A 12,269-nucleotide genomic window follows, 5' to 3' on the forward strand; every position below is an offset into this window, starting at 1 on the left:
GCCAGTGCTCTTAACCGCTGAGCCATCTCTCCAGCCTCCGCTCCTTGTACTTTGCCTCTTTAACCTTGGCTATCAGAAAAAGGATACAGACAGAACCTGAGATATGTCACAGCAGTTAGAAAGCCATCCACGGTGTTTTATTCCTGAGCTGGGGTTGCCACGGCGTGTCAGGGGTAGAGGACAGATATAATTTCTGGAGTGCAGGAGCTGGGGCCACACCTTGGCCTCTGGAGTTCAGAGGCCAGGAAGAATCTTGGCTCCCTGGCCCACATAGCACATGTGACAACCCGGCTGGGAGTCCCTTCAAGGAGGAGCTAGTTTATTTATATAACAAATACAGGTAGTGGGTAATCGTGCCATCTGCACAGATACAATCTCCCTTTAAATCAGAGGCACAAATACATGTTTATGGGTCAAAGTAGCTCACAGAATATTCAAGCAAAACAGTCAGGCCATTATATCCAATTTAAACATCTTAAGACTGAGTTGTCCCCTTGCCATGTGTTTACTTATTTCACAACTTACCACACCCATTCACCTTCTCAAGTTTTAAAAAGTGTAACTCATTTTTAATGGAAATCACTAATTTGCCAGTGTTCTCTCTCAGGCGCTTCGAAATCTACTATAATCACATCTTCAGGCTAAAACTCTTCTCTTTGCTCATGCATTTCCAACCCACAATCACTCTGTAGACCAGGATACAATTTTAAAACCTTAAGGTTCTAAATTAGAATATGAAATTTATTGTGTGGTTCCAAGTCAGTGTAAAAATTTCCATGATTTTGCCCAGAAAACAGATGCCCACCGGCACCCTCACCAAGAAGCCCCATCATTACGGCGACTCTCAGAGTTGGAACAAAATCCGTCCAAAGTCTCTTATGAGCCAGAACTTCTCCAGGGAGAATTCAGAGCAGCTGCCTCTGAGATTCTTTCAATTATGGCTTCTGCGAATGCTGTGAACAAAGCAGCCTTTGTCCAGAAACGTAGGTACCGAGGGCTTCCCTCTCTGCACAGGGATGCTCCCTGCTCACCCGAGTGAGCTCCTCCACAAGTCTCCCTGAACCAGAGGGCAGATGTAGGAAAATGAGCATTGCGTGCTGCAGACTCAGGAGCCAAATGGACCGGTAAGCCAGGGAGGCAGAGTCCCTGATGGGCATCTTCAGGGAAAGAAAACTAACCAAAACTGAGTCTCTGGGCTCCAGCTCCGCCTCTGCTCTCTACTGAACATAACTGCTCTCCCGCGGCAATCTTTTTGCACCTGACTTTCTCACCAGTAAACTGATGGGTCTTGTTTCTCTTCCCAGGGGAGCGATGCGTCAAGCCTTGCCTTAGAAATCTGCTAAGATGATGTGTTCCCACTGATACACAACTTGGGACAATCTCAGAATATTAACAGATTATCTAGAATGTCATATGACCTTAGCTGTAAGCCACACCCATGAGTCTCAGCAGCACTAAAGGAGGCAGGAAGTCTGGGGGAGACCTGGTGAACAGGGGAGGCAGTAGGACATCAGACTGTTCTTTCAGGACAGGGTGGCACCACCTAGGACTCATTAATAAAGCGTTTTACCCGCTTGCTGATTCTATACCCTTAGCCGTAAACTGAGAGTCACAACCCGCATCCTGTCTACTGACTGGGATGGTTGTGGGGATCGGAATCAGCAGGGGGCAACAGGGATGAAGATGACTGGCTGGCGACTCAGGGGCTGCTTCAGCTCCAGCACGCCAAGGACACAGGCTAGACGGAGCAGCTCTACCTGATGGTGGTGCCTTGCAGACGGTCTATCTTCTTGTTGAGCTCTGCAATGATGCTGTGCAGTTCCGTGATACGCTCCTCATAGCGAAGGGTTGTGCGCTCCTGGACATCTTCATGCTCTCTCATGAGGTGGGACTGCTCACACTAGGACCGAGAACACAGGACAGACAGAAGACGGACATGTGGATGTGTTGACGTACAATTTGCAGAATGATTTCACAGCTTCGAGCCATTGCTTTCAAGACTGGTATTCCCCAAATAAGGCACTCACCTGCTCCAGCCCCAGATTAACTCTTGTAGCCCCAGTTAAAATTTACAATCCCTCCGGGAGGCGATGGAGGATCTTGCCTTTCTAATACCCTTTCATTCTGCCTCTCCCTCTTCAGAGTCCCTGCTGGCTCCTCACCAAGAAAAAGACACGAGGCCACCAGATTCTGAATCTTGAGTAAATGCTCCTAAGTAACACACCTACATTGGCAGAGCTGGTTCATCCACAACCTCCAACCTTGAAGAGCTGTCCTTCAGTTCCTTCCACCAATCTGCTTCCTTTCCCATAGTGAGCTTCAGCTACTTTCCTACCCCAAACACTCAGTGGTATAAACGGGTGTTTTGGTGGGGGTGGGGGACTCATTTATGCTATCATATCCAATATCTTCCTCTTCCAAACTGTAAACTCCCAGAAGGCAGACACTAGATATTCCATTATTCAGCCCTTGCTCCCTCCCCCACCCTGGTGGCATATGCCCCAGCTCACTGTGGGTGATCTGGAAGTGTTATGAAATGAGTCAGTGGTGATGCTTCACAGCCACGAAGGCTACTTTATAGAAATAATGACCAGAGAGGCCTGGAAGCTTCCCTGTGCCTAGGCACTGCTGGAGTGAAGAAGTGCGTGCTATTGGAAACACTTTTGCAGAGGGAATTTAAACCATAAGGAACCCGTCCCCCACGATTTCTCTCTACCCCCCTCAATTCCCTCTAGGCAGTGGCAGCTGATCTCATTTACATAACAACGGAACATAGGAGGTGATGGAACAAGTGGCCTAGCTTTGGCCTTGTCTGCTACACTCGGCGGTTATTAATTTCCTGTCCAGCAGGGAAATTTTAATTTCACTTTCAACCAGGTTTTCCGAATGCCGACAGCCATATGTGCTCTTCAGCCAGCTCTGCAGGTGTGCCTCTTCAGGCCTGTGACAGGGAAGGGGTAAGGAGGCTTCTTACCCACTACCGTGGACGGGCGTCCTCCCCTTCCCTCAACCTGCCACCTTTCCAATGGCATCACCCAGGGCGGGCACCTGGGGACCTGCTGGACTCTGGAAACAAGTATCAGGCAAGCAAGATTTTTGAATGCTCTATAAACAACCTTCTTAGGAGAGCTGCCTGCAGAAGAACACTGATGCCAACTACTGTGCCCGGTGCTAACCTCCACACCAAATAACCTCCACACACAGTGAAGCCTCTGGAGTCAGCGGGTCCAGAAGTAAGAGCAAGGCCACTTCTAAGGGGCTGGAGACATGGTTTATTGGTGCAGCACACTGTTTAGTAAAGATGAGGCCCTGGCCTTAATCCTTGGCACCTAAGAGAGCCACGCCTAAGCGGAAGCTTTCCAGCCTCCTTCGGTGCATTTTAGGACTTGTTCATTCACAATTCATTACTCTTTAGAGGTAAGAGGAGTCCACAAAATAGTATGTCACGAGCTTTGGTGACTAAATCAGCAGCCTCTGTCTTTCTCTGAGACATCTACATGTCCCCCCCCACCCCGTTCCCAAGGGGCATCGCGAGCTCTTGCGGCTGCTCTTTATTCCCACCCCCAAGCAGAGTGTGTAGTCTTTAAGCTCCTACAGACTACACACTCCTGTGAAGATCAAACTGAAAATAACGGCAATGCCAGTCTGTGCTCTGGACTCTGCCATGGCTGCGCTGGCTTTTAACACTCAGTCCACTAGACACAGGTCTGTGTGGTGCTTCATACACACACACACACACACACATACACATACATACATGTACGTGCACGCGCGCGCACACACACACACACACACACACACACACAATGAGCTTCCACGCTCCCATCTTCCTTCCCTCTTTCTTGCTTCTCTTCTTCGGAAGGACAGGCCACTCCCACCACCCAGCCTGTCCAGGGTCTACACTTAAGGGAGATTCGGTGTTTAGATGAGGAAAGGGCAGAAAGGTGGCTTCAAAGCCAGCACAGGCGTCCCTGCAGTCTGTTCTGGCCCACCCTATCCTGCGGGGATGGCTGGGTTTAGGAGACACCAGATGGAGAGGGAGAGCAAGACACGTGATGCTGAGGCACCTTTGCCCCTGGTTCCAGCTGAAGAATCTGTCTGGAGGGGTGCGCAGGAGTGAGAAACTACAAGAAGCTTGATCTCGGTCAGGGACAGCACCTGCAGCTAAAGGGAGCACAGGCAGGGGAAACAACCCTTTTAGCTGAGGGCAAAGACGCTTGGCTTGCTTCCCTCCATTTTCCCCGTAAGTATGCTTTTCCTAAAGCACTAGGAAGCGGCTTCAATTTAGCGCTTCCTTTCACAGGTATCAGACATCTCTGGGTTGCCCCAAATGTCTAAGAGATGACCTGGGGCCACGGGGGAAGGAACTGGGACAGGCACTTTGAAGAGGACTGTGACCACTATAATCAAGGAATCCTGGGGTTTTTTGGAGAATGAGAAACACAACTCAAGTAGGTGGGGAGAAAAGGGAGGAGCCTGGTGCTTCAGTCCCTGTGCAGCGCTGGCATTGGGGAATCTTCTAGGTGTTAAATCACTCAGTTGTTAACGATAATCTACAGTAATTGATTACCAGCGAAAACACATAGATGCAGTCTCTGTTTTATCTCTGATTTTGTTTTCCTTTTTATTTCTTAGTCTAGCCAAGGGTCTGCTTTAGCCTTCGAGAGCCAACTCTTTGTTTCTAGAGCCCTTGGTGTCTTCTTGGGTTCGGTTTCATTTCTTTCTGGTTTGATCTTCCTTTCTTCCCTTCTACTAATTTTAGGTTTAGTTTGTTCTGGCTTTTAGAGCATCCTGAGATACAGTGAGAGGTTTGAGATTTCTCTTTTTAAATTGTCATAAGCGGTCCTTTTAACATTGTTTTTTTGCTATGCCCCAACAAGCTTTGTTACACTGTACATTCATTTTTATTTGTTTGAAAAACAAGTTTCAAACCTATTTTTTTAAATGTTTCAGTTATTCATTTAACTATTTTTAGAATGCTGAAAGATCCACTCGGATCTTCCATAAATCGGTTCACACAATCCTCTTTCAAACAGTGTCTCTGTCTCTCCCACAGTTAGTGTACGAGGGACTCCACCTGGAAGATAAACATTGGCAACCCTACTGAGGCGGTCAGCAGGGCCTTCGCCAACACTCTGTGTGTTGTTGCCTCCCCTGCACAGAATGCGGCTGTACTTCTCCTCCTCCTTGAAGCTAAGAGATGCCCTGTAACTCGTTTTAGCCAATGCGATGAGTGATTACATGCCGTTTTGTCATTAAGAACTCTTGCAGGATTTACCACATGTCCTTCTCTGGGTCATGGTGACTAGATAGCGACATTCCAGATGAGATAAACAACTTGGGTCTAGGTAAGGAAGTGCACACACATGCACGCGCGCATACACACACACACACACACACACACACACACACACACACACACACACACACACCCCTCCATGAGCTCCTAGTAAGGTATTTGACATCTGGAATTGCTTGCGATTACTACATAACCTAACTGATCAAATCATTTTGTACATGGGAGAACAGACTCAATATGAAATGACGGTTTTATTTACTGTAACCTAGGTAACATTAAAAACCGTTAATACAAACAAACAAACTTCTAATTCTGTTTGAGTCACCTGATGATATCCAAAACCTTCGTCCTTCTTCCTCTCCAAGCTTCTTATGCTCACCAACAAATACCAGGAAATGCTATGTCTGACTGTGCCAAACAAGAGCTAGAAAACCAAGACATCTCCATCCTCACCCTAAAGAGGACAAAAGCACCCAAGTGTGCACAGTGTGTGAAACCGGGGAACGCCAGCAGCTCCAGCTACCTGTCAATCATTCAGTGATTACTTATTTAGGCGGAGCTAGGCGTGACCAGAGTTTCTCATGGCACCTCTACCTTCTGGTTATTATTGTTTTCTTTGCTTCACTGTACACAAATGCCTGTTACGTTTCCAATGAAAAAGGCAAGGAATAAGCTTGAAACAGCGTGCCTCTGCTTTTTTTTCCTTTATTGCAGTAATTGCATCTCTGGCTCTCCCTCCTATTTCTAAATTCAATTTCTGACTGATGTGACCAGTGTAGCAAAGCCAGAAAGCCTGTGGCTGTGGCGCCTGGCCCACGCGTTTCTAGAGGTCAATATTCCTGGGAGTCCAGCTTTTCCCTGTAGCTACAGGCTTTCTCTGTTTGGTAAATATCAGAGTGTTTTGTTTTTCCTAGACTTTTTTTTTTAACCTGGCACTTAATACATATCCTATTTCTAAGGCCTTAACACTGTCGTGATGGGGGAGAATGGAACCCCCTGTAAACCCCTGTATCTAGCCATACAAACTGCTGAAGCTGCTTACGTAAAATAACGTTTAATATAAACAAACACCAGGGACATCGAGGTGGTCCAAAGAGGAAAGGTGTTTGTGGCTAAACCCGAGTATTGGCACTCCATCCCTGGGAGCCATGGATGGAAGGAGAGAACCAAGTCCTGCAAGGCTTCCTCTGGCCTCCACACGTACACGGTGGCATACGTGTATACAAACACATACACATATGCAAACAAAAACATGGTAAAAATGAAATAAAAACAAGCAAAAGCATCATTTCAACTGCTGAGCACATCTCTGTTAGCGGTACAGCTCCAAATAAAGCCTGGAGACCTGTCTGGGACTGTGAGGCTTGTGGGAAATGCCCGCGCAGTGTGGTGGCACAGAGGGGCTTTATGATTTGGCTAACGTTCTTCCTGGGTTTTAGCTTACTCCACAGAGGCCACTGAGGTTTAATCATCGAATTCGTCTCTGCTGTCAGACCTGAGAGACTTATGAACCTGCTTCTTGAGAAACACAATGCCGTCATTAATGTGTTAACCCTATTTGCCATCCTGGAGAGGGGGTCAGCACCTCTCGCGCTTAAAATATGGCAAGATGTGATGTTACCTTCTCAGGGTCACACTAGGCTGGTCACAACTAATAGCACTCAGGGCATTCCAATTCCGATCCTAAGCTCTGCCACAGCTCTCCTTAGAGGAAGAGGTGGGGAGGGCAAGTCAGCAAAGGGGAGACAAATCGAATGCCACGGAGGAGCCGGAGCCGGCACTGCGGCAGTCATCAGGCCACCACGGAATGCTATTCCCGAAGAAGAAAGACGGGGAGCTAACAAAGAAAACGCCCGCAACTACATCTTCAACTCAGGAAAATAAATAAATGAAAGCTCATGAAAGGAAACACTCTCTCGACTCCAGTTCGTTGGAACTGTATGTTTTCTCTCCTGAAAGCCAGTGTGGCTTTCCAAAGACAGAGAACTTGGAGACCGGAAGTGCCTCATCCCCTGCTGATGGGAACGTGGGTACCTGAGTACGTGCCGGTCTGTGCACCTGCGCAGTTTGGAAGAGCAGGGATGTGGCCCTTGTACTATGCTTGCAGTAGTCTGCTATATAGCAGCGGAAAATTAATACAAGTATTATCTTCCCTATCTTTATGGTGTTGTCTCCTGACTCAGCATTTCTCTTTCATCTGAGGACTATTTCTAAAATTCCATTTAGGATCGATCGCACAGTCCTAATTCAGGAAACCTAATTTTATTCAACCAATTCCAGTGTTATCAGTAATGATTGGACAGATACTGGATCTCTTCAGGTGATCCCCAACGAATGTAAACATCACTTATTGTTTATAATTTTGTTTGATCATGGAACGATAATATTTGGAAATGGTAAAACTTCCTCCAGGCCCAGAACAAATTGCATGCGCATGTGCTCTTCAAGAGGTTGAGAGGACTCTTTTTTTTAACCTGCATCATTTACCAGGCATGCATCAAGAGAGGAGAGCACTACCAGCTCATTGTATTCAGCTTTTCTAGATCAATCCATCTCTGTAAGAAGATCAGGATAGCTAGGCTGACATTTGCTTACATTCTCCTTTCTAGATCTTAGGGGGTTTGTTTATTTGTTTTGTTTGTTTGTTTATTGTTATATTTTGGAAGGCTCCTCTCTAGTGAAGTGTGCACTAGGTGACTTTTAAGACTGGTGTACAAACGCAAATACAAACTGACCTTAGGACGTGGATAGTATCATGGGGTAAAAACTGCCACCAAGAGCTATTGTGTGAGAATGCTTAAACACAAATAAGCCCCAAAGGAGCTGAGCTACCCGGATAAAGCACCGGAAAGTTTTCTACTGTCTTTTTACTATGCCCTGAACAAACAGCTTTGTCTTTTCAAACATAAATTCTAATAAATATAATGGTCATGCTTTAAGGCCTAAGACTGTAGGGCTTGTGAGCTGTAAGTTGAAATCATGTACGGTTTTTCTTTGGGGAGAAAAAAAAGGCTAGAGAGGCGGAAGAGTGGTTAAAAGCTCCTGCTTGCATGCACACATACAAACATGCACACACACAGACACGCACACATGCACACACAGGGACAGAGCAAGAGTGTGAGAGTGAAAGTGTGTGTGGGGGGAGAAGAACGGAAGAAAGAAAAGGAGGGAGGGAGGGAGAGAGGGAGGGAGGGAGGGAGGGAGGAAGGAAAATGGGGAGTGGAATCTCACCAGTAATAACTGTCAAAGTGATGGGCTTTGAATAAGTACAAGTTAAAAAAGACAGTTATTTAATACCATTTTACTGTTATTTAACACAAAAGTAGCACTTTGGGTTTCAAAGAACTTGCTCTGACGAGGCATTTAGAAAGTTTCAATTCACCAGAAATCACTGGAAATACCCTAATGTTGCTATTCTTTTGCAACCAAAGGGGTAGTACTTATGTAAAATTTTTATTTACTTGCAAAAACCAAAACCAAAAAAATGTCACGCAGAGAATCATGGAACAAGAAAGCAGCACTAGTGGCCTTGCTCAACAGCTCATCTGACTTTGGGTATGGAGCAGGTTTGTCTGCCTGGCTGTCTTCACTTTAGCACAAAGGTTGCTGACCAAGCCTAAGACCAACCTGAAGACCAACCAGTCTTCCTCTTTCGCCCTCCACCAGGGTCAAACCTCTTGTGATCCTGAGACGTGAGACTTCCCTAAAACTTTCCAAGGCCTTCCAGAATGGTGACTAAGACAAAACCAAAAACTGTTTTCGTTTTCCCTAGCTGTAAAGTTCTCTTCTGCTGTTTCCTTTCTGACTACAAAAGTGATTTGATAGTAATAGGACATACTTGAAAAATAGCCAGGTGTGGTAGCAAAGGCCTGTAATCCCAGGACTTGAGACACCGAGGCAGGAGGATTGCCTCAGGATGGAGACCCACCTGGGCTATAGGGTACCATCTGTCTTCATCCCCCCATCATAAATAGTCTGCCACTGAAACGAAGCTGGGGCTTGTGTGTGCTAAGCCACTGTGAGGTTCAACACAGACCTTTTTTAACCTTTTGAGACAAAGGATCATTAAGTTGTCCAGGCTGGCCTTGAGCTCTCCCTGTATCTCAAGCAGACACTGAACTTGTAATTCTCCTACCTCACCCTCCCAAGTAGCTAGGATTAGAAGTCTGCACCACCCCAAGCCTGGCAAGCTGAATGTTTAAAATGGCTTTTTAAAAATAAACTTGGTGGGTTTTTATTTCATGTTTTTAATGCTTTGGATTACCACACTAAAAAAAAAAATAAACTGAGCATGTATTTACTTATACAGCAGCTTAAAAACTTTGACTTAGTGTCACTTTAAAAAACAAGATCAAAGCAGATAGGAATGGACCAACATCACTGCTCGATCTGATGGTGCCCGTGTTGACTCATTAGACTCAAGAGTGAGTCTAATAAGCGGAAAATTCCAATAGGCGTTCACAGGAAAAGCCTAAGGAAACAGGTAAACCCAGGAGGGCTGTGTTGGTTGATGCCAGGGTGCGAGGTAGGAGAAGCCTGTCTCGAGATATGAAGGCCAAGGCAGTCTAGACCCTGTGAACTGTAAAGACTGGTTCCCAGAGTTCCCCTCTAGAGCAAGAAAAACCTCAGGGCAGCACCCAATAGATCAGGATGGAGATGATAGAGGAAAAGAAAAGTTCCAGACATAATGAAACTGAGGCACAGAGCCAGGAAGGTAGAGAAGGGGCTGTCACACGTGCTCTGATCTTAAACCACCTTCATAACCCTCCCCCCCATTCCTAAAAGTTCCAGCTGATGACTCCGCAGTTACAGGTGTGGATGGCTCCTGCGAAAGAGCCTAGTATGCTTCCCAGGACCTACATCAGGAAGCTTGGAAGAGCCTGTAACTCCAGCTTCAAAAGATCTGACACCCTCCGCTGGCCTATGCACGCATGCGTACACACACACTCAATTAAAAAAATGTTTTAAAAAGTCTTTAGAAGTAGGTAAATAAAGAAAAGACCAAGGAGCAGGTCTTTCACATCACATCAAAGCAAAACCTAGCAAAATATTGAGGTCAAATTCCGTACAAGAAAAAAAAACAGCCCAATATTCTTTCCATTAATTGTAAAAAATACTCGACACAATGAATTAATGTTCCCCACACAGAGAAAACCCAAACAATAGCCAGTTTTAAAATCAATGAAAGATCTAAGAAACAGGTGTGAGGCATAAATGCATACAATTCACAATCAGAAAAAGTCAGAAACGAGGTTATTAAAAACTTCCCCAAAATAGGAACTAGAGAGATGGCTCAGGTGTTAAGATCACTGACCGCTAGAGATCAGATTCTATTCCTAGCACCACACAGCAGCTCACGACCGTGTGTAATTCTAGTCCCAGGGGCCCCAGTGCTCTCTGCTGACCACCTCGGGAGCTGGGCCTGGACTTGGTGCACATACCTACATGCAGGCAAAATATCCACACACACAATCTAAAGCCATCACTTCCTTGAAATAAAAAAAATCAAATATAATCAAAAGAATACAGAGCAAACATGATTATCAAACAAAAGGATGAAGACTAAATCTGGTAAAAATTCTGCAAAGGGAGAAGGAAAAAGAATTGATTAAAAGGAAGGAAAGAAGATGAAAGAACCCTGTGAATATCTAGAGCAGAGGTTCCCAGCCTTCCCAATGCTGCGGCCATTCCTCATGTTGTGGGACCCCCGACCACAAAATTATTTTTGTTGCTACTTCATAACTGTAATTTTGATACCATGACGATGTAAATATCTGATATGCAGGATATCTGATATGTGACCTTTGGGGGTGGGGGAATCACAACCCCCAGATTGAGAATCACTCATCTAGATAAAGAACTTTGAGAACATGTGGTCGTCACATGCCACAGCAGCTTCCTGTGCCTGAGACAGCAAGACATCAGCACATTCAAGGAGGAACAGATGAGCTATGGGCCTTGAGCCCAGCAAGCTGACTCCCAGAAGGACAGGTACAGACACACTGTTATCGGCACTCAAGAACTTTGAGGGGGACTATTTCTATGAGTCTGCTCAGAGGGATCTAACTATAAATTGGAAGACACTAATATAAAAAAAAAACTAGGGAATATTAGTTTCAAATGCCTAAATGACTTAAAGAGAAAGTATTTGAAGAATTTCTCAATAATTGTTAGCTATAGTGGGATCGCTATTCCGGGACTGTTTGTATGTAGTGGGGAATAAAGCAGATGAATGGTTATGGAATATTCTAACATCCCATAGGTGAAACAAGTGGGATTGCAAAACAGGGCTCAAGCAAGCACCTGACACAGTCTGAACTTGCAATGGAGGGACAAATACAAGGTCCATTTAATACATACATATGCACATTGGTTAATAAAAATAGTTTCCTGATTCTATCCACAAAAGAGGCACAATACAATGAGCAACCGAAAAGCATCAAGCATCCCAAGTTCCCAGACAATGGTTTGGAAATACTGTCTGCTTGGAAAAAGTGTGGCTGCTTTGAGAATGGCCACTTCTTGTTTTGGGGACATTAAATGTACTCTGGCTGTCTGGCCTGGCTATTCAGCACATGCATAAGACTCATAAGGAACCTAGGGCTCTACTTGGCTAAAAATAGTGCCGCTGGAGCTTTCATAAGGAAAATAATTACAGCAGATTGAAATTCAAATATATTCAAATGCACAAATTCCTAACAATATTAAAAAACAAGAGAGCGTTTTCAGAGCATCACGATGAAATCAATGTGTCATCCTGACAAAGGTTAAACAAATGACAGGGTTCAGGGGGCTTGTTTTATGTTTCCCCTTTGAGGTGCACCCTGTTTGAACAAACAGCAGGTGGGAAATTTCCCAGTAAAAGCACCCCCAGCAGTAACCTTGGGATAATTGAACTAGAATGTCACACATTTCAAGTCCTAATGCAGTAATACACCTAGGCCGGTGATTGTCAACCTGTGGGTCATGA

General features: G+C 45.3%; 1 protein-coding gene across 5 annotated transcripts in view; it reads right to left on the reverse strand.

Annotated features, from left to right (window-relative positions):
* Positions 1-12,269, reverse strand: part of Mcc (MCC, WNT signaling pathway regulator) — a 279,416-nt gene that overhangs the window by 84,497 nt on the left and 182,650 nt on the right. For all 5 annotated transcript variants that reach the window (XM_026783515.1, XM_026783513.1, XM_026783516.1 and 2 more), the window contains exon 3: positions 1,758-1,900. In XM_026783515.1, the coding sequence (XP_026639316.1) occupies positions 1,758-1,882 (125 nt within the window). In that variant the 5' untranslated portion in view covers positions 1,883-1,900. The remainder of the gene's footprint in view (positions 1-1,757; positions 1,901-12,269) is intronic.

The sequence above is a fragment of the Microtus ochrogaster genome, chromosome 18 (assembly GCF_000317375.1).
Source record: "Microtus ochrogaster isolate Prairie Vole_2 chromosome 18, MicOch1.0, whole genome shotgun sequence".
In the NCBI taxonomy this organism is placed as follows: domain Eukaryota; kingdom Metazoa; phylum Chordata; class Mammalia; order Rodentia; family Cricetidae; genus Microtus; species Microtus ochrogaster.